General features: G+C 44.9%; 1 protein-coding gene across 2 annotated transcripts in view; it reads left to right on the forward strand.

The window, feature by feature from the left end:
* The window catches only part of LOC309553705 (WW domain-binding protein 1-like), a 34,025-nt gene extending 15,509 nt beyond the window's left edge, over positions 1 to 18,516 (forward strand). For both annotated transcript variants that reach the window (XM_082255080.1, XM_082255081.1), the window contains exons 3-4: positions 7,921 to 8,082; positions 17,442 to 18,516. In XM_082255080.1, coding sequence (XP_082111206.1) covers positions 7,921 to 8,082; positions 17,442 to 17,842 — 563 coding nt within the window. In that variant the 3' untranslated portion in view covers positions 17,843 to 18,516. The remainder of the gene's footprint in view (positions 1 to 7,920; positions 8,083 to 17,441) is intronic.
* The last annotated feature ends 2,632 nt before the right edge of the window (positions 18,517 to 21,148 follow it).

The raw sequence follows: 21,148 nt of genomic DNA on the forward strand, positions 1-21,148 counted from the left end.
TTAGCCCCCCCCCCTGTTATGTATGTGTAGGGGTGTCGAGTCGGTGCTGGGGGCCGGGGGGGGCGCCGGCTGCTCAAAACGCATTTTTTGGGAGAAATGGTCCTGTGGGGGCTTCTGCCAGGACCCCTCCTTGCTGCCCAAGTGTACCCTGGGGGTCCCGGGCGGGCCCGCCATTTTGCCGCGGATGGCTGCTGTATATCTCGGCGGCCATGTTTGTGTAGTTCGGCGGACATTTTCTTGTAGTTTCCTATTGATATGAACGGTGGCCATGTTTTTGAAGCCTATGGCGCAGTGAATCGGCGGTGGGCCTCTAGTGTCAGTTCCTGAATGTTCTCCTTCTCTATGATCGCCGCACGACGTACAGCTTGGCACCTTGTCTCTGTACCTGAGTAGGTAGTGGTGAGTTCCTGTGGCTGCAAAACGGCTCCCTCTTTCAGCTATAGCGGTAGCTTGGTGCGCTGGGACCTGTGGTGCCTCTGGTGCGTCAGGGGGATTTCCTCGTCTCCTATTGAAATCAAGGATGCTTACCTTCACATTCCAATATGTGCCAGTCACCAACGCTTCCTCTGCTTTGCCGTGGGAGAGGAGCATTATCAGTTTGTGGCATTACCCTTTAGTCTCACCTCTGCTCCTCGGGTCTTCTCAAAAGTGTTAGCCCTGGTGCTAGCTTTGCTACACCAACAGGGGATCGCGGTACTGGGCTATTTGAACAATCTCCTTCTGTGAGCAGAGTCTGCTTCTGCTCTGGTGGAAAACCTGGAGATTACAATACGAACTTTGAGGGAGTTCAGCTGGATTCTGAATTTTCAGAAGTCTGCCCTGGTTCTTTCCACAAAGCTGGATTATCTGGGTCTGACTCTGGACTCGGCCTTGGCCAGAGTGCTCCTTCCTCTGGACAAACTCCAGAAATTGCAGGCTGCAATTAGTCTCCTGCTGTCCAACAGATGGTCATCCCTCCAGACTGGCATGCAGTTGCTGGGCTTTATGGTGTCTACCTTTTTAGAGGCTATTCCGTTTGCACAGTTCCATACGAGGTCCTTGCAAAGGGAGATTCTGACCAAATGGAACAAGACTCTGCAGTCTCTCGACAATCAGATCCGGCTGAGTTGGGGAACGTAGGAGTCCCTGATGTGGTGGTTTCGTTATTCGGTGCTTCAGCTCGGCAAATCCTTCCTCCCCTTGTATTGTACAGTGGTCACCATGGATGTCATCCTGTCCGGCTGGGGAGGCGTCCTCTGCAAGCATTTTGCTCAGGGGATCTGGACGCTGGAAGAGTCAATGTCTTGGAACTCAGAACTGTCTGGACCATTGGATGGATTGTCTTCAGGGATGTCCAGTGTGCATTCAATTGGACAATGCCACCGCTGTGTCTTATGTCAATCACCAAGGGGGCGCAAGAAGTGTCTTGGTGGCTCTGGAGGTAGCCGGCATTCTAAGGTGGGGAGAGTGGTTCGTTCCAGCCCTCCCTGCCATACACATTCCCAGGGTGGAAAACTGTCAGGCGGAATAACTCAGTCAGCAGGTGTCGGACCATGGAGAGTGGTCCCTTCATCTGGAGGTGTTTCATCAGTTGTTTCTCCGGTGGGGCACCTCTAGGTGGATCTGTTTGAGTCTTTGCTCAACAGAAAGGTGCAGAGGTTTGTGGGTCAGTCAAGGGATCCGTTGGTGGACACCACTGATGCGCTGGTGATCCCGTGGGGTCAATATCGTCTAATTTACCCCCCTCCTCTCAAGCCTCTGCCAAGACTTGCTGATGTCCTTTGGAAGCTTCCTCTCAGGGAGAATGCTGTCCCAAGGACCGATCTTCCTTCCTGCTTTACAGTCGCTGGCTTTGACTACTTGGCTGTTGAACACCAGGTGTTGAAGGATAGAAGTTTATCTGACTTGGTGATCCCTACACTGTTAAAAGCTAGGAAATATACTTCTAGGAGGATCTACCATTGTACGTGGAAGACGTACATTGCGTGATGTAAGTCTCTTGGGGTTCATCCTTGCTCCTTCTCGGTGGCTCAGATGATCTTAACCTTCCTTCAACGGGGAGTTGAACAGAAATTGGCCTTCAGTACCATCAAAGACCTGGTGTCAGCTTTGGCGGTCTTCAGGGTCTCCGACATTTGGTTCCTCCTGTGCGGGCTCCGTTGCCGCCTTGGGACCTCAATTTGGTGCTTTCTATAACCCTCCTTTTGAGAATCTTCGGGAGATTCCCCTGCTTGCGCTGTCCCAGAAGGTGGCCTTTTTGGTAGCTATCAGCTCTGCACGCAGGGTGTCGGAACTGGCGGCACCTTACCGGCACCTTACCTGGTTATTTACAGAGATAAGGTGGTTCTTCGCCCCCTGTCCGTCGTTCCTTCCAAAGGTTGTCTCTGATTTTCGTTTGAATGAAGACATTGTGTTGCCTTCCCTGTGTCCCAGGCCTAAACATCTGAAGGAATTTGCCTTGCATGCCTTGGATGTGGTCCGGGCAATTAGGGTGTACCTGGCAGCTACAGAGTTTTTCAGGAAGTCAGACTATCTCTTTGTGCTCATGGATGGACCTCGTAAATGGTTGTCCGCTTCCTCTGCGACCTTTTCCAGATGGATCAGATAGACGGTGGTTCAGGCCTATTCCATCAGGGGTGAGGTTCCTTCTTTCCCTGTTAAGGTGCACTCTACACGGGCGCATAGTGCCTCCTGGGCTTTCTGTCATCAAGTGTCAGTGACTCAGGTTTGCAAGGCGACCACTTGGTCTTTGGTTCATACTTTCACAACATTTTGTAAAGTGGATGTGTTGGCATCTGCGGATGCTTCTTTTGGCCGCAAGGTTTTGAGAGGACCGAATTCTCTTTGAAGGTGTATTGTTTTTTCAGATGGGCTCCAGTTGTTTTGGTTGAGCTCCTGTTGCCTGGTTGGCTACTGTTGAGCCTTGGGATTTTTTTGCTGTTCCCACCCCTCCATGTTTAACATTGCTTTGGGACGTCCCAACGGTTATGAAGATCTGAAGCTGTGTCCATCAATGAACGCTAGAGAAAATAGGATTTTTGACTTGCTATAAAATCCATTTCTCTGATGTTCATTGATGGACACAGCACCCGCCCCTCTGTGGAGTTGTAATTCTTCAGACACTGCTTATAACTAAACTGAGTGCCTATAGCCGAGAGAGGGAGAATACCATCTGTGACTGCCCATGGGCGTAGCCAGACTTTTTTTTTTCCTGCCTAGTGTCCTCCTCCTGTAGGGGGCAGTATAACCCAATGGTTACGAAGATCTGAAGCTGTGTCCGTCAATGAACATCAGAGAAATAGATTTTGCGGTAAGTCAAAAATCCCTTTTTTTTTTTTTTCAAGGTAATTGCAGGTTTGCAGTTGATGATTATTTATTGTATGTGTTAAAGCTGATCTACATGTTTAATGTCTCTTTAACCACTTAAGGACCATACCTATTTCTGACATTTGTTTACAAGTTTAAAATCAGTATTTTTTTTGCTATAAAATTACCTAGAACCCCCAAACGTGTTATATATATATATATATATATATATATATATATATATATATATATATATATATATATATATATATATATATATATATATGTGTATATATAGGAAAAAAAACAACTGTGCTAATTCAAAACAGGAGCAGCTACTTCAAGTGCGACCAACACCCCAAAAGTAAAAATATAAAAAACAAGCTGCGCTAGAAATTGAAACAGTCCATATGAATGTCCATAGGTGTAAATATAAAGTGATGACACTTGTGCAGGTACCGCTTACCGAATTCCAAACAATTAAGAGCCAAATAGGTGAAGGCAGATGTCTTCAAATAGTGAGGCGCGGTAAACTTCAAAGGACTCCAATATGGTTCTCCTCAGTGAAACATTAATGAAAAAAGAAGAAAAACAACACCATAGTGTAAACCAATAACGAGTAAGGAGTAGATGCTCCAAATAGGTTATGACCTGTGCAGGTACCGCTTACCAGAAATGACTGATTTTGTAGCCAAAATGTAGTATGATGACTCCACCAGGTCTCAAAGGATGAACAGCAAGCCTGCACTCTTGTGATGCAAATCTCCAGAAATGGGTATTATGTAAAAAGGAAAAAAAGGGCAAACGCCATAGCGTAAAACCAAAAACAATAGGTAATGACACCCGAAATTTGTGAAACTGGAATACCAGTACTGAATGTGGTAATTGGATAGTGAATGAGTGACAACCACCACCAAACTGAGTATATACCCCTTACCAAAATAAAGCAAGAGGAAAATCAGATAGACTCCCCAGTGTGATTGTCCGCTTACCAGATGGGCTAGTATATAAACATGTAGAGATAGGGGGTCCCGATCATGCAACCAAGAGGGCACCAGTAAGGATGGGTACTCTTACCGACTCCAGGTGGTATATGAGCGGGGGTTCAGGGTAACATCAGGCTAACTCCAATAGGACTCCTCCAACCAAGGCTCAGGAAGTATGCCAAATAAGTACCTTCTTGCTGTTCTCCTTCGTTTGACATGTGCTCCAGCACATGTCAAACGAAGGAGAACAGCAAGAAGGTACTTATATGGCATACTTCCTGAGCCTTGGTTGGAGGAGTCCTATTGGAGTTAGCCTGATGTTACCCTGAACCCCCGCTCATATACCACCTGAAGTCGGTAAGAGTACCCATCCTTACTGGTGCCCTCTTGGTTGCATGATCGGGACCCCCTATCTCTACATGTTTATATACTAGCCCATCTGGTAAGCGGACAATCACACTGGGGAGTCTATCTGATTTTCCTCTTGCTTTATTTTGGTAAGGGGTATATACTCAGTTTGGTGGTGGTTGTCACTCATTCACTATCCAATTACCACATTCAGTACTGGTATTCCAGTTTCACAAATTTCGGGTGTCATTACCTATTGTTTTTGGCTTTACGCTATGGCGTTTTCCCTTTTTTTCCTTTTTACATAATACCCATTTCTGGAGATTTGCATCACAAGAGTGCAGGCTTGCTGTTCATCCTTTGAGACCTGGTGGAGTCATCATACTACATTTTGGCTACAAAATCAGTCATTTCTGGTAAGCGGTACCTGCACAGGTCATAACCTATTTGGAGCATCTACTCCTTACTCGTTATTGGTTTACACTATGGTGTTGTTTTTCTTCTTTTTTCATTAATGTTTCACTGAGGAGAACCATATTGGAGTCCTCTGAAGTTTACCGCGCCTCACTATTTGAAGACATCTGCCTTCACCTATTTGGCTCTTAATTGTTTGGAATTCGGTAAGCGGTACCTGCACAAGTGTCATCACTTTATATTTACACCTATGGACATTCATATGGACTGTTTCAATTTCTAGCGCAGCTTGTTTTTTATATATATATATATATATATATATATATATATATATATATATATATATATATATATATATATATATATATATATATATATATATATATATATATATATATATATATATATATATATATATATATATATACATACATACATACATACATACATACATACAGTCAAGTCCATAAATATTGGGACATCGACACAATTCTAATCGTTTTGGCTCTATACACCACCACGGTGGATTTGAAATGAAACAAACGAGATGTGCTTTAACTGCAGACTTTCAGCTTTAATTTGAGGGTATTTACATCCAAATCAGGTGAACGGTGTAGGAATTACAACAGTTTGTAAATGTGCCTCCCACTTTTTAAGGGACCAAAAGTAATGGGACAGATTAACAATCATAAATCAAACTTTCACTTTTTAATACTTGGTTGCAAATCCTTTGCAGTCAATTACAGCCTGAAGTCTGGAACGCATAGACATCACCAGACGCTGGGTTTCATCCCTGGTGATGCTCTGCCAGGCCTCTACTGCAACTGTCTTCAGTTCCTGCTTGTTCTTGGGGCATTTTCCCCTTAGTTTTGTCGTCAGCAAGTGAAATGCATGCTCAATCGGATTCAGGTCAGGTGATTGACTTGGCCATTGCATAACATTCCACTTTTTTCCCTTAAAAAACTCTTTGGTTGCTTTCGCAGTAGGCTTCGGGTCATTGTCCATCTGCACTGTGATGCGATCTCACCGTCCAATGAGTTCTGAAGCATTTGACTGAATATGAGCAGATAATATTGCCCGAAACACTTCAGAATTCATCCTGCTGCTTTTGTCAGCAGTCGCCTCATCAATAAATACAAGAGAACCAGTTCCATTGGCAGCCATACATGCCCATGCCATGACACTACCACCACCATGCTTCACTGATGAGGTGGTATGATTTGGATCATGAGCAGTTCCTTTCCTTCTCCATACTCTTCCTTTCCCATCACCCTGGTACAAGTTGATCTTGGTCTCATCTGTCCATAGGATGTTGTTCCACAACTGTGAAGGCTTTTTTAGATGCTGTGTGGCAAACTCTAATCTGGCCTTCCTGTTTTTGAGGCTCACCAATGGTTTACATCTTGGGGTGAACCCTCTGTATTCACTCTGGTGAAGTCTTCTCTTGATTGTTGACTTTGACATACATACACCTACCTCCTGAAGAGTGTTCTTGATCTGGCCAACTGTTGTGAAGGGTGTTTTCTTCACCAGGGAAAGAATTCTTCGGTCATATACCGAAGAATCCACCACAGTTGTTTTTCCATGGTCTTCCGGGTCTTTTGGTGTTGCTGACCTCACCGGTGCATTCTTTCTTTTTAAGGATGTTCCAAACAGTTGATTTGGCCACACCTAATGTTTTTGCTATCTCTCTGATGGGTTTGTTTTGTTTTTTCAGCCTAATGATGGCTTGCTTCACTGATCGTGACAGCTGTTTGGATCTCATATTGAGAGTTGACAGCAACAGATTCCAAATGCAATAGCAAACTTGAAATGAACTCTGGACCTTTTATCTGCTCCTTGTAAATGGGATAATGAGGGAATAACACACACCTGGCCATGGAACAGCTGAGCAGCCAATTGTCCCATTTACTTTTGGTCCCTTAAAAAGTGGGAGGCACATATACAAACTGTTGTAAAGATTACAATTGTGTCGATGTCCCAATATTTATGGACCTGACTGTATATGTGTGTGTATATATAAATATAAATATATAATTTTTTTTTTTTTTAGCAGAGACCCTAGAGCATAAAATGGAGATCGTTGCAATACTTTTTGTCACACCATATTTGCGCAGCGGTCTTACTAATGCAATTTTGTGGGAAAAAATACACTTTTTTGAATTAAAAGATATGCAAACAGTAAAGTTAGCTTCCTTTTTTTTCTATAATGTGAAGGATAATGTTACGCCAACTCAATCATTTTAAGAGTTGGGTTTAGTTCAGGTTGCAGGGCAAAGTAACAGGTTCGCCTAACTTCTCCCTTCTCACGCATCGCATGCGCGCCCTATCTTAACTCCCCTAATGCTCTATTCCCTTCTCTGCTGCCCTCGTGGTTGGGAACTGGCCAGAAACTATTGGGGGTCAAATGGGTATGGGAAGAGATTTTTTTTTCCACACTCTAGACTGAATTAAGCACCAGGGAATGAAACAAAATTGAGTACATACTGCTGGGTAGGGGTAAAATTAGAGACATTATTTGTGTAGACATCCAAAATCCCGGAGACTGCTGTGCTACCATCTTGGTTGTAAAGTCAGCAAACTCTCAAGTGACCCTAAATTGTAATCCCTTTTACCTCCTCCCCTAGCAGCTACATAAAGGTTATAGGGAGGTGAGGGGAGGCTGGAGATGCTGGGCCAGCACCGACAGTAACTCTCGGACGTGGAAAGGGCTATGATGTGCAAAGAGGAAGGAGGCTGTACTAGGGAATTTACTCTCCTGGAGTAGTCACATTTTCTTGCAGGTTCATATGCACATTGTAAGTGAATAAAAAAAGAATGGTTTAGTGCTTTATTCTTTTACATGTTTTCCTATTTTTAATTCCAGTATGGCATGTTTACTTTCCAGGGTTCTGGCTGGCCTGGACGCTCATCATTCTGGCAGGCTGTTGCTGTGCATATCGGCACCGTAGAGTAAAAATAAGACATCAGCAGGAGCTGAGACAGCGTGAGATCAGCCTTATGGCCTACCAGGGGGTCGCTCCATCTGCCTCTGCTTCAACTGCCTTAGGTAATTTCTAGCCTCCATTAAATCTGTTATACAATGAAACCTCTGAGGATTGTTATAGTAATGACTTGTGAACCCCTAAGTCCTATAGATGACATGTGGTTAACTCCGAACAGTGGAAGTTCTGGGAGCGGCTTGCAAAAACTAACTGAAGAGCCTCAGCTCAGTCATCTACTTAGCCAAACCTACACAAATACTAGGTCCAGGGAGCCAGTGCACCTAGAATACTGCAGTTGGTAGCTAAATTTGTAGGATATATCAAACCATATCCTAGATTGCACAAACTGAATTCTAAATAATATTTGATGCAAGTCCTGTTCTCTGCATCAGTCTGAAATCACACTTAAGATTCCAGAGAGCTGGAGTGCATGCCATTTACATCACAGGCTATTTAAAGAAAAACAAAATAAAACCTTTCCTAGGTTTACTTATTAAGACCATGCAAAGAACAGAATTGATGTGCAAGGGGGAGTAACCCATAAATGATCTTTTCCATTCGGAGTACAGCAATCTGAAATGTACTGCAGTGTGCATACAATTTTACCATGCTATGCTTTTGGTTTAAGTTGTTCCTGGCTGCTTTAAAGGTTTCAAAACTGCCTCAAACTTGCAAAAATCCAGCCAGAAATAACAAAAGAAAGCGCAGTTTTAAATCTTGGATTTTATATATATATATATATATATATATATATATATATATATATATATATATATATATATATTCCAAGATTTAAAACTGCGCTTGGAAAACATTATTAAAACCACAACTAATTGGTGATATAAGCAGCGACTCTGCTCTGCTGTGAGATAATTTAACACAGAATACATTCAAATATGTAACAAAAGAGCCGCGCAAAAATAATGTGATAATAATAATATTGTATGCGATGCATATTAGCACATTATGCCATTGACTTTCAGGGAGAAGATTTTTTGTGGTTTACTACCACTTTAAGCTAAGACCAGTAGGCCTAGCATCGCATGGAAAGGGTCAACAACTTCCTCAGCAGGACTACAATGTAGCAGGTTAGCAGCATACATTTAAATAGGGATTAATAACCTTCAGGGCAGCATTCAAAAGTAGTAGCACAACACTCCATACAGCTAAGGGTAAATCTCAGAATGTTCCCACTGTTATATGAATGTGCAGATAGCACACACATGGGGGAGAGAGAGCCTGTTCATTTGTAGGTCTCCTTCCTTTTTTCAGAGCCAATCTTTGTCATAAAATGGATAACAAAAGAGCGGAAAAGAAAATCCATCCTGCCCACTCTGCTTGTATTCAGAATGGCAGGATTGGCTTTTGTAAGAGATCATCAACCTTACACCTATTTTACACTCTAATGTTGACACTGAGGTATGCATTGCAAGCATTAAATAAGAGGAGGATAAGAAGAGATATTATGAAAGTTTATAAAAGAAGAGAATAAAAAAACTGAACTCCAACTGTTCTAACAGCCCTGAACTTGATCCATTGGTTGAAGTTCAGATCTAGAACACAGCACACAGAGAGAGAGAGACACACCTGGTGGTTTTTGGTGACATGTCCTCCTGGAGTTAAGATTAAGGTCCAGACTCCAGCACAGCAGCACTTCAGAGAAAATTGAGATTATCCTTCCACGTGGTACTGGCAAGCAGGCAAGCAGGATCCTGTCAACAAAAGAGCTGAGGTTCTGGTCCATTACCTTTTCACTGTGGCAGGTTCAATGTTGAGGCCGGGTTTGCCATCACCTTGGTATCCCAGACTTTAACGGAAGGGGCAAAAATGTTACGCCAGGATCTGGAAGGGGGTCAACACCCTCCTGAGCTGGCGGATCAGTTGATCCAGGGGCTACAGTAAATTTGTGATGCATCTTTGGGTGCAGCCCCTTTGGCTGGCAGGGTATCTGTGACGGCGGTGATTCTTCGCCGAATTATTTGGCTGAAGTACTGGTCGGCCCACCAGGCTTCTAAAAAGGTGCTGACTGATCTACCTTTTATAGGTGACCGTTTGTGCGGTGCCTCTATGGAAGAGGTCAAAAGAGCCTTATGGTAGGTAAGAGTACATTACTTCCGCAGGTTACTTGAGGCAAGGAACCTCGTCGTAAACGTGGTCCTTTTTTCTTGGCTCACAAGTGGCCCTTTTGTCCGCCTGGATCTCAGGAAAAGGGTTTGAGATCCACCCGTAACTTCGTGGGAGGTTCCAAGAGACCCTGAAATGGTAAGTCAAAAGCGAGCACTACCGGTTCCGCAGACAAGCCTTCCCCAGCCTGAAGGGGTGCCCTCACCTGCATCTGGGGTGGGGGGACGTCTTCCCCTTTTTCTCTATCGTTCATTGACGGACGCAGTTCTCTGATTCATATCAGTAGGGGTAATACTGCCCCCTACAGGAGTAGGACACTAGGCAGAAAAAGTTCTGGCTACGCCTATGGGCAGTCCCGGAGGGTACACCCTCTCTCTTCCTGCATAGGATGTCAGTTTTTTTTCTGCCTAGTAAGTTCACTGGATCGGGCAACTGCAGCTGTCCGGTGCACTTTCAATTGACTATGCCGCGACCGTAGCTTGTGTCATTCACCAAGGGGGCACCAAAGGTGGCCTTGCGGCCTTGCAAGTGATGATTCTCGTTGGGCAGAGCGCCTTGTTCCGGCTCTATCCGCTGTTTCCTTTCCAGGTGGGGAAAATACACAATTGGTAGGCAGTTTGCCTCAGTTGGCAGGCCCTGGATGCAGGGCTATGGTCCCTTCCTCCGGAGTCGTTCCAGCAGTTGTGCCTTCGTTTGGGAGCACTCCGGACGTGGTCCTGTTGGCATCACATCTACAGGATAGTGCAGAGGTCGTGGCCCGCTCCCCGGACCCTCTGGCGGGTGCAATGGTGGCACCATGGGTTCTGTCATAGGCAAGAACATTCACTAGGTTCAACATGTACGATGCTAAGAAGTTTGGCGTGGTCACCTGCACAAGGCTGACGCCGGCATGGTCGTGCGAGAGTGCTCACGGATGGGCCGAGGTCAGTGTCAGCTGCTATCTGTCTTTCCTCCTCTCCAGTTGCTGCCAAGAATCCTTCGCAGGATCGAGGCGGAAGTGATTTCGGTCATTCTCGTGGCTCCGGACTGGCCTCGCCGAGCTTGGTGCGCCGACCTCGTCAGGCTTGCCGCTGACTCTCCTTGGAGGCTTCCTCTCAGGGAGGATTTCTTATCTCCGGGGCCGATCTTCCGTCCGGTTTTACGGTCGCTGGCTTGCCGGCTTGGCTGTTTATTCCACAGGCCGTTGGCCGCCCATTCCCTGGTGCGTAACTTTTTCCAGGGGGTGCAACACTTGGTTCTTCTGGTGCGACCTCCGTCGCCAACTAGGGACCTTGATTGGTGCAGTTGGTTCTTCCAGACCCTCCTTTGCAAGTATCGAGGGTATTCCCCTGCTTACCTTATTGCAGAAGGTGGCCTTCTTGGTTACTGTCACTCTGCACGCAGGGTGTCGACACTGGCGACATTGACCTGTCGTTCTCCCTATATGTTGGTTCATAGGGCCAGGTGGTACTTCGTCCGGATCCGTCCTTTCCTCCGAAGGTGGTTTCTAGTGTTCACTTGCACTAGGCTATTGTGTTGCCATCTTGTGTCCTAAGCCCCCTCATCCTACTAAATGTGCGCTGCATACTCTGGATGGAGTTCGGGCACTCGAGCGGTACTTGGCGACTACTGTGTCTTCCTGTAGTCAGATTCGCTCTCTGTGCTCACAGATGGTCCAAGTACAGGGCTGCCTGTGTCTGCTGCGACTATTTCCAGGTGAATCGGACAGTCGGTGGTGCAGGCTTCTTCATTTATGGGTCCAGTCCTACCTTTCCCTGTTTCGGCGCTTTCTACTTGGGCGCCTAGTGCTTCCTGGGCTTTTTGCCATACAGGCATCTGTGCTTCAGGTTGCAAGACGAGTCGTTTGTTCACACCTTTGCCACGTTTTATAAGGTGGATGTGCTGGCATCTGCAGATGCCTCTTTTTGGCCGCAAGGTTTTTTGCTGGCTACTGTTTGGAGGGCTTTTGGCCTTCCTTGAGGGTGTTTACTGTTTGTTTTCAGGTGGGCCTCATCTTTTATTCTGATGAGTCCTATGATGCCTGGTCGGCTGTGTTTGGCCTTGGGGATTTGTTCTTTTTTGCTGTTCCCACCCCTCATTTTATGGCACTGCTTTGGGACGTCCCTACTGATATGAATCAGAGAGAACTTCGTCCGTCAATGAACGATAGAGAAAACTGCATTTTTGACTTACCGTAAAATCCTTTTCTCTTAAATTCATTGATGGATGCAGTACCCGCCCCTCTATTTTGAGTTTGATTGGTTTTACTTTCTGACACTGCTTTGATACAAAACTGACATCCTATGCAGGAAGAGAGAGGGTGTACCCTCCGGGACTGCCCATAGGCGTAGCCAGAACTTTTTTCTGCCTAGTGTCCTACTCCTGTAGGCGGCAGTATTACCCCTACTGATATGAATCGGAGAGAACTGCATCCGTCAATGAACTTAAGAGAAAAGGATTTTACGGTAAGTCAAAAATCCAGTTTTTTGGACCCGTGGACCTTGTTCATTCAGGACAAATGGCTCCATGAGTTGATTCGGTTCAGTTACAAGATCGAGTTTTGGTCCTTGCCTCCAGCAAGGTTCTTTCATTCCAACTTGCGCCTGTCTCATGATCGGCTACAGCAGTGGTCCTCAACCCTGGCCTACAGGGCCCACTAACAGGCCAGATTTTAGGTATTACCTTGGGGAGATGCAGACTAGAGTACTGCAATCACTGAGCAGCAAATGATATTACCTGGGATGTATTTCAGTTATCTTGAAAATCTGGCCTGTTAGTGGGCCCTGTAGGCCAGGGTTGAGGACCACTGCGCTACAGGGCCTCTATGGGGCAGTGCAGGACCTGTAAGCACAAGGAGTCATTGTACCGGTTCCAGATTCTGAACGTTTTCAAGGTTTTTATTCAAATCTGTTTACAGTTCCCAGGAAAAAAGGCAAGGTTCGCCCGATCTTGGACCTCAAGGCTCTGAACCACTTGTGTGGGTTCTGAAATTTTGGATGGAGTCCATCCGCACGGTAGTAGCTTTCCTTCATCAAGGGGATCTTCTTGCTTCTATCAATCTCAAGGACGCTTACCTTCATATTCCAATATATGTTGGGCATCAGCATTTTTTTTGTTTTGCCGTGGGCGAGGAGCACTGTTAGTTTGTGGCGTTATCTTTTGGTCTCGACTCAGGTGTTCACAAAGGTTTTGGCCCCAGTGCTGGCCTTGCTACAGCAGAAGGGGATTGCGGTACTGGGTTACCTGAACGATCTGCTTCTGCGTGCAGAGTCCTCTTCGGCTCCAGAAGCCGACTTGGACATTACTATGCGATCTCCTCAGGAGTTTGGATGGACACCAAGCTAGACTACTTAGGTCTGATGCTAGACTCCACGTCAGCCCGGTTGTTTCTTCCTCAGGTGAAACTTCCAAAGTTGTAGGATGCGATTCGGCTCCTGTTGTCCAACAGTCGTCACTCAGGACTTGCATGCAAGTTCTGGGTCTGATGGTCTCCACTTTCGAGGCAGTTCTTTTTGCTCAGTTCCATACAAGACCTCTGCAAAGAGAGATTCTTGCCAAATGGAACAAGTATTCCCAGTCGCTGGACAATCTGATCATGTTAAGTCGGGGTACGAGGGGGTCTCTGATATGGTGGCTCCACTCCCCGGCATTTTGCCATGGAAATTGCTTTCTTCCCTTGTATTGGAGTGATTTCAACGGATGCCAGTCTGTCCGGGTGGGGAGGTGTCTTAGGAATATATTCGGTCAAGGTGTTCGGACTTGAGAGGAGTCCATGCTGCCGATCAACATCCTGGAGATTCGGGCGATCAGACTTTGTCTCAGTGGACGGATCAACTGCAGGGATGCCCGGTGAGGATACAATCAGACAATGCTATGGCTGTGGCATATGTCAATCATCAAGGTGGCACAAGGAGTTCCCTGGCAGCCAAGAAAGTAGCTGACATTCTGAGGTGGGCAGAACTATATGTTCCGGCCCTCTCTGCTGTACACATTCCGGGGGTAGAAAATTGGCAAGCGGTCTATCTCAGTCGGCAGACGTTGGATCAGGGAGAATGGTCCCTTCATCCGGAGGGGTTTCATCTATTGTGTCTCCAGTGGGGGACTCCCGATGTGGACTTGTTGGCCTCCCATCTCAACAGGAAGGTGCAGAGATTCATGTCAAGGTCTGGGGATCCTCTGGCCGACGTTACAGATGCCGTGGTGGCCCCTTTGGGTTAGTATTGTCTTTTACTCCAATACAACTTCTGTCGAGGCTGCTACGCAGATTTGAGGCTGAAGGGATTCCAGTCATTTTGGTGGCACCAGACTGGCCTCGCCGGTCTTGGTACGCAGGCCTGGTAAGGCTGGTAGCAGACATTTCTTGGAAGCTTCCTCTCAAGGAAGATCTTCTGTCTCAGGGACCAATCTTTCATCTTGCTTTACAGCGGCTGGCTTTAACAGCTTGGCTATTGAAAGCCTGGTGCTGAAGGACAGAGGGCTCTTATTCTGGTAAAAGCTAGGAAATCTACTTCCAGGAAATAAAAAAAATATATATATATATATATATATATGTGTGAAACAAAAATAAAGTGCAATGGTGCAAATTGGTACAATGAATATTGTCTGATTATAAATAGAGTACCTAATTAATACAGTTAATTCAGTGCTAAAAAATACAACAGACCACAAAAATGTCAAAAACACAAGAAATATCCAAAATAAAAAAAAAATGTATATATAAAAAGGTATTTTTATAAATTGTTATAAAAAAAATTATTAAAAATATATATATAGTCCACTAACCCCAGTAATCGTGCAAATAAAAATTGTGCAAAATATAATTCGTAATTTGATTGGGTAGAAATCACTCCGTGCAAGCAGGTGCAATCGTGCTCCCCAAATAGGACCGCACGCCCCAACTAGAGGTACCCCCGCAGGGGTCACAGGTATATAGCCAACAAATGGAATTTGACTCCCCCAGCCACTCTAGTACCAACCGGTGTTCCGTGAGAATTACCTACCCCGTGAGAAAAACCTACCCTGGCAGTGCGCATGCTCACAGCCCCTAGTGCGCATGCGCACTAGTCTGAAATGATGACTCTTCCGTGGAAAAAACCTACCATCGCGGCGGGTACATTAAAACAGCTGTACTGCAATATGAGTAAGCTCCGCTCCTTGCCCTGTCACTTCCCTGATCTTGTCTACAAAATATAAAAGCGGCTGGCGGCTCCGTGATTTATGTTGTCATACAGCCGCCGCCGGTTTTATATTTAGTAGACAAGACCAGGGAAGTGTCAGGGATAGCAGTGGAGATCACATGATATTTCTGGCGAGCTGTTTTAATGTAATTCCGCGGCGTTACAGACACTTTCGTAAACCGGAAGTGACTAGGGTAGGTTTTTCCCACGGGTAGGTAATTCTCACGGAACACCGGCACAGATAGACTCTCAGCCCAAGCTTGCTGTAAAGTTGTTCCTGTCCCAGCGTTCATATAAGTCACATGTGTCAAACACAAGGCCCGCGGGCCGAAACTGGCCCTACGGGCCATTTCATGTGGCCCTAGCACCTCTCCTCCAGACCCTGTGCTTTCTGCTTTCCAGCACTGCCTCTAGCTTCTTCCCAGCTGCAGCACAAGGTGAAGGGTGGTGCACTGTAAAGTAAGGGAGGGTGGGGAACTCAACGTCTGATGGGGAGGCTCCTGACGTCTTATGTAAGGGTAGGGGATGCTCTGGACATCTAGTCTTACAGATACAATCGCCCCTTTTGAGGGCAATCATATTGCCAGTGCGGCCCTCAATTAAATTGAGTTTGACACCCCTGATATAAGTTATGGATACTCCTCATGGCCATGCAGGAAGAAGAAGCTTTCCTTTTCAATCTGCAGCTGTTGTAATTTTCAGAAAATGCAATATGGCTACCTGGAGTTGTTCTGTACACAGAATGTGTACTGACCACACCCCAGAAACATAATTTCCTGCTTGTGTGATTGGCTCTCTTATTTTCCCAGAAATCTGCACTAAGATACAAGTCAGATTACAGGCATCCCCTCTCTGGTCTGTGTATCAGCTTTAGGGGCTAGACCTCGTAAGGAGCCTGCATCTGCTGCCACCATTTTCAGATGGATCAGGCAGACGGTGGTGCAGGCCTATTCTATTAAGGGTCAGGTTCCTCCTTTTCCCTCTCAAAGCACATTCTATGAGGGCGCTTAGTGCCTCCTGAGCCTTCTGTCATCAGGCGTCAGTGGCTCAGGTGTGTAAGGCAGCTACGCTGCCATCTGTACACACTTTCACAAAGTTTTTTAAGGTGGACATACTTGCATCTTCTGATGCTGCGTTTGGCCGTAAGGTTTTGCAGGCTGCGGTTGCAGAGGCTCCCGTCTCTTGAGGGTGCATTTGTTCTGGTGGTAAGCTCCATTTGTTCCTGGTTGAGCTCTTGATTTACCTAGTTGGCTATTTTTAGCTCTTGTTGGAAATTATATGTTTTGCTGTGTTTTTCCCACCCCTCATGTTGATACTGCTTTGGGACATCCCAAGGGTCTAGAAGACATGAAGCTGTGTCAGCCAATGAACGAAAGAAAAAACTGGATTTTTGGCTTACCGTAAAATCCTTTTCTCTGAGGTTCACTGACGGACACAGCACCCGCCTCTCTGTTGGGTTGAGTTATATATTCTTCTGACACTGCTTGTTACAAACTGAAGTCCTATAGCAGGAAGTGATGGTATACCCCCTGAGACTGCCTCAGGGCGTAACCAAAAATGTTTCCGCCTAGTCCTACTGCTGAAGAGAGAGCAGCATAAGCCAAGTGTCTAGAAGACATGAAGCTGTGTCTGTCAGTGAACCTCTGAGTAAAGGATTTTGCGGTAAGACAAAAATCCAGTTATTTTTATCTTTCTTGAGTTTAGTTTGAAGTCCATATGTACAAGGCCTAAGGTCTTCAAGGAATCTTTTCAGATCTTGTCAAATGTTTTGTAAGTGATGATCTTGTCAAATGTTTTGTAAATTATGCTGCTTGGGCTAGCCCATGTGATTAAACCTTAATCCTATGATTGTTGTACTAAATAATTTATTTTAATTGTTTTTAATGGTTTCAAATAATTCATAATTGTATGACGGAACACAGAGGACCTAGATATTCATGATTACTTGGGTATGTTGCCACCTCCAGGTGAATAGACACTGGCCTAGGTATTGGGTTATTAACGCTGACTTTGTATAATGGCACCATACAAATATCATATGCCCCCCTCTATAATAATATAAAATCAGTGTAAACTGGTAAGCTTTATATATTTTGCTGGAATGTGTTGGTGGCGTTTTTCCATGTCTGACTTTTTTTCTACAGAGGTCTGGCCAACCTGCAAACTGCCTACATATGAAGAAGTGACCCAGGACCCACCCACACCTCCACCACCCTATTCTGAAATCTTGGAGGAGACTGTCACAGGTGGAGAGAGCCAGCCTTTTCCTGCAGCTAGTTCTGTAAGTTTAGATCTAACACTATCTCAGCAAGAAGCAGCATCACTACAGGAGGTATCTACAACAGATCATCTTGTGAATCGACATGACTGTATGGAGCAAGAGAGTGCCAGTGCCTTGGAGAGGAGACGCCACATCACGGGGGATTCTGGAATCGTTCTTTGTGATGAAAAGATCTTGTGCTTGAGTGGGAGAGAAGAGGAGACTGTTTTATGTAGCGGGGAATATGTTCGCCTGGAAACAGGGGAGATACACAGACGGGAGTAACTAAACCCTATTTCAGAGAATTCATTGGCCTAAATGGAAATCTGTAGTGCGAAAGTTTGAAAACTGACATTGCTGACCCCTTCTCAAAATACTTGGTCTATGGTTGCCTTGCTCATCCAGTGGTTTTATTACTTTGTAAATCAATGACTTTTAATAGGTATGGAGATTAGGAATTCTGCCTTTCTTCTGACTTTTAATCTACATACTTGCCCCTGGCCAGTGTCTTAAAGTATTATAACCAGAGAGAGCCAGACAGCTAGAATTTTCAGAAGGAGGTCATCATTGGCAGTCTCCGTATTTCTATTAGTACAGCTTTTCATTAATGGGCAATACATGACCGTAAGGGGCTCTATCCCATGGACATTTACAAGGGCTGTTACACCAGGGGGAGCAGCGGCCTCGCCAACCCTGACAACCCTCTATTTCCTGGCACTATCCTTGCACTGATGGCATCTTCTTACAGAGCTTTTGCACTTTGTTTTTGTAAATTTGTCATTGGATTCAAGTGGAGAATCCATCTGTGTTTTCCTTGTTATTATAATTATGTTTTTTGGAAAGAATTAGACACATTTTGTTACTGACATCAGAATGCTGTGTAATATTGTAATCACCATGGCATGGTCTCAACGAATGGTTCTTTATCTGCTTATCAGAAGGGAATACTGATAAATAAACCAGCTCAGTTTAACAATGGACTCATGGTCATTTACAAGTTATTGGCAGATTTGGCATTGTTAAACAGCACATCTATATTGGCTCTACATTGGTTGATTTCAGTGTATTTTCTGTTGCTAAGGCATTTGGTTAAATATTGGGCAATGGCATGGTGGTACTAGAAATTTGATTGAACAGGATGATACTGGTCAATGAAATAGTTTTACGCAGAGCGGCCCTAATTCTCCTCTTCTGAGGTCCCCTGCCCATGCTCCTGGCTCCTCCCTCTTGCCCACTGCTCTCCATAGCAAGCCACTTGCTTTGGGAGCACTTTTGCGGGCTCGATCCTAGGCCATGCTGTGTGTATCCATAGACACACACAGCGTGGCTTGGCCCTTCCTCTGCTCTCGCCTCTTGGACCTAGTATGACAGCAGAAAGTTTGGCACAGCGCTGGATCAATATTGGGGTAATTTGGGGGGGGCTCCCTAGCAGATGCAGAGAAATATTAATACAGAGAATGCACTAAGGTAAAAATCCTTCTACCTTTACAACCACTTTAAAGGGGAAAAGGTGTTTTTTAGCCTTTTTACTAATAGCATAAAAATAACTTTTAAAGATAGTCTTGCCAAATACTTTAAAATCAAAGAGGCACTGCACTCCCGCCCAGCCAATGTAGCATAGACTTGAAGACGGACTCAGCCTATGAGTCTCTGGCTAAGACTAATGAACTGAGGCCATTTTAAGTCTACTCTAGGTTGGCTACATGGGAATGTGTCACTGCTTTGATTTTATACAAACATTGCTTCAGATTTGGCAGCCTGCACCTATCCCTCCGGTGACTGTGGGAGTTTGGCTTCACCAGCTTGAGCAGAGTTCATAACATAGAACCATGGCCATATATATTTTTGTTGTTGTTCCAGTCCTCCAGTCCACAAAGTTAATCTAGCACTTTGTCATGTCTTTCTAAGTGGTGGTGTTGTCTTTCTAAGTGGTGGTCGACAGTATCCCTCAGTACTCCACTGCTGTCCAACCACACATCTAGCAAATAGATAAATAAGTGGTAATTGACCGCTTGTCTTATGCACTAGGCATTTTTCTGAGACCAGCACCATCATTAGGTTTGCAGGGGGAGGAGGCAAGACAGCTGATACCTCATCGTTTACCTGGTGATTCCGCTTAACTGGTTGCTAGGATGCAGGCAGCCGGGCTGCAAAGTGTAATGCATCTCCGCTTGGCTGTCTGCACCACACAACGAATGACGCTGTGTGGCCTGGTCATCTGCATTCTTGCCACCAATAAAGCTGGATCGTCAGGTGGCAGATCCAGCCGAGTCCATCACTGCTTGAAAATGACAGAGGGGTTGGGACAGGTGCACTCACTGAACAGGGGGCAGTAGAAACTGAGCTCAACATTAGTAATGCTTACAAATTGGGCTTCTAGCAGGAGAGCAGAGCAGCTGGAAAGCAAGGAATAAACAAAGGATTTTCTTAATATTTTAATAGCAGATCATTGGAGAAACGAATACAGGTCATTTATACAAGAATTTTTAGATCTGTGTTTTTATTTTAATGCTCACGAGAGATCTTTAAAGGATTTTTGCAGTTTGATTTTCATTTTGGTTCAGAACTAGTTTTTATACTCTGTAGAATAAAATAAATGTTGCTGCTCCATGTAAAACACAGGTTAATTTTCAATAGACTGGGGAAGAGTTAAAATTTGCTTGAGGTTTTTATTTCCATCTAGGAACCCACTGGTCAGATTTTCTATCACTTCCTGACCGTTCAACAATGTACTAGAAAATGGTTATCACTGGGACAGAAATGCACAGTCAGAATTAAAACATGTTTAGAACATTATCCAATCTACTAAAAATGTGCTTTGCTTTATTTCCCAATGGAGAGATTTTCCTAACCCTTCTTATTCTGATAGGGACATGGGTGACAATAAAAACCTGGTAGAGGCTTTAACTAGGGATGCACCGATCCGATATTCGGATCGGATATCGGTGCCGATATGGCCAATTTAGATGGATCGGGGGATCGGTAACATTGACCGATCCACTGGCCGATCCGGTTTTTGCTTGTTAATGGCTCAGCCATCCCTTACTAGGTGCAGTATGGGAACCGCTACTTCCTGTATAGGTCTGGCTCACAGGCGGAGTGATATCAGATGCACTCCGCCTGTGAATGGAGGAGCCGTACACATGAAGCAGCGGCTTTGCTCTGTACTGCAGCTGCTTGCTTTGTGTGTAGCTCCGGATCGGTTCCGGTATCGGCGATTTCACAACGCCAGATATCGGTATCGGGTCCAAAAAAGTCAGATCGGTGCATCCCTAGCTTTAACCCATCCCTTCTCTCTTAAATCAAAATAAGAATTTTGGCTGGCGTTGGCTTTAAGGAGACCAGAACTGAGACTCCTCGACAACAATACAATTATATCTGTATTAAATAAATAACTTTTCAATTATTAAGTTAACAAACATGCATTTATTTGCTACCCTCTCACTAGGCAGGATTATGTAAGAAAATGTCTCAAGTTTTTAAAAGAAAGAAGTACAAGGCACAATTTTTTTTATAAGCAAAATAAATGTACTAAAGCAGATTTTCAGGTTCAGTTTGAACCGATATAGCTACAGTGCCTTGCGAAAGTAT

This window comes from Pelophylax lessonae (assembly GCF_965119305.1).
Source record: "Pelophylax lessonae genome assembly, chromosome: 4".
Lineage (NCBI taxonomy): Eukaryota > Metazoa > Chordata > Amphibia > Anura > Ranidae > Pelophylax > Pelophylax lessonae.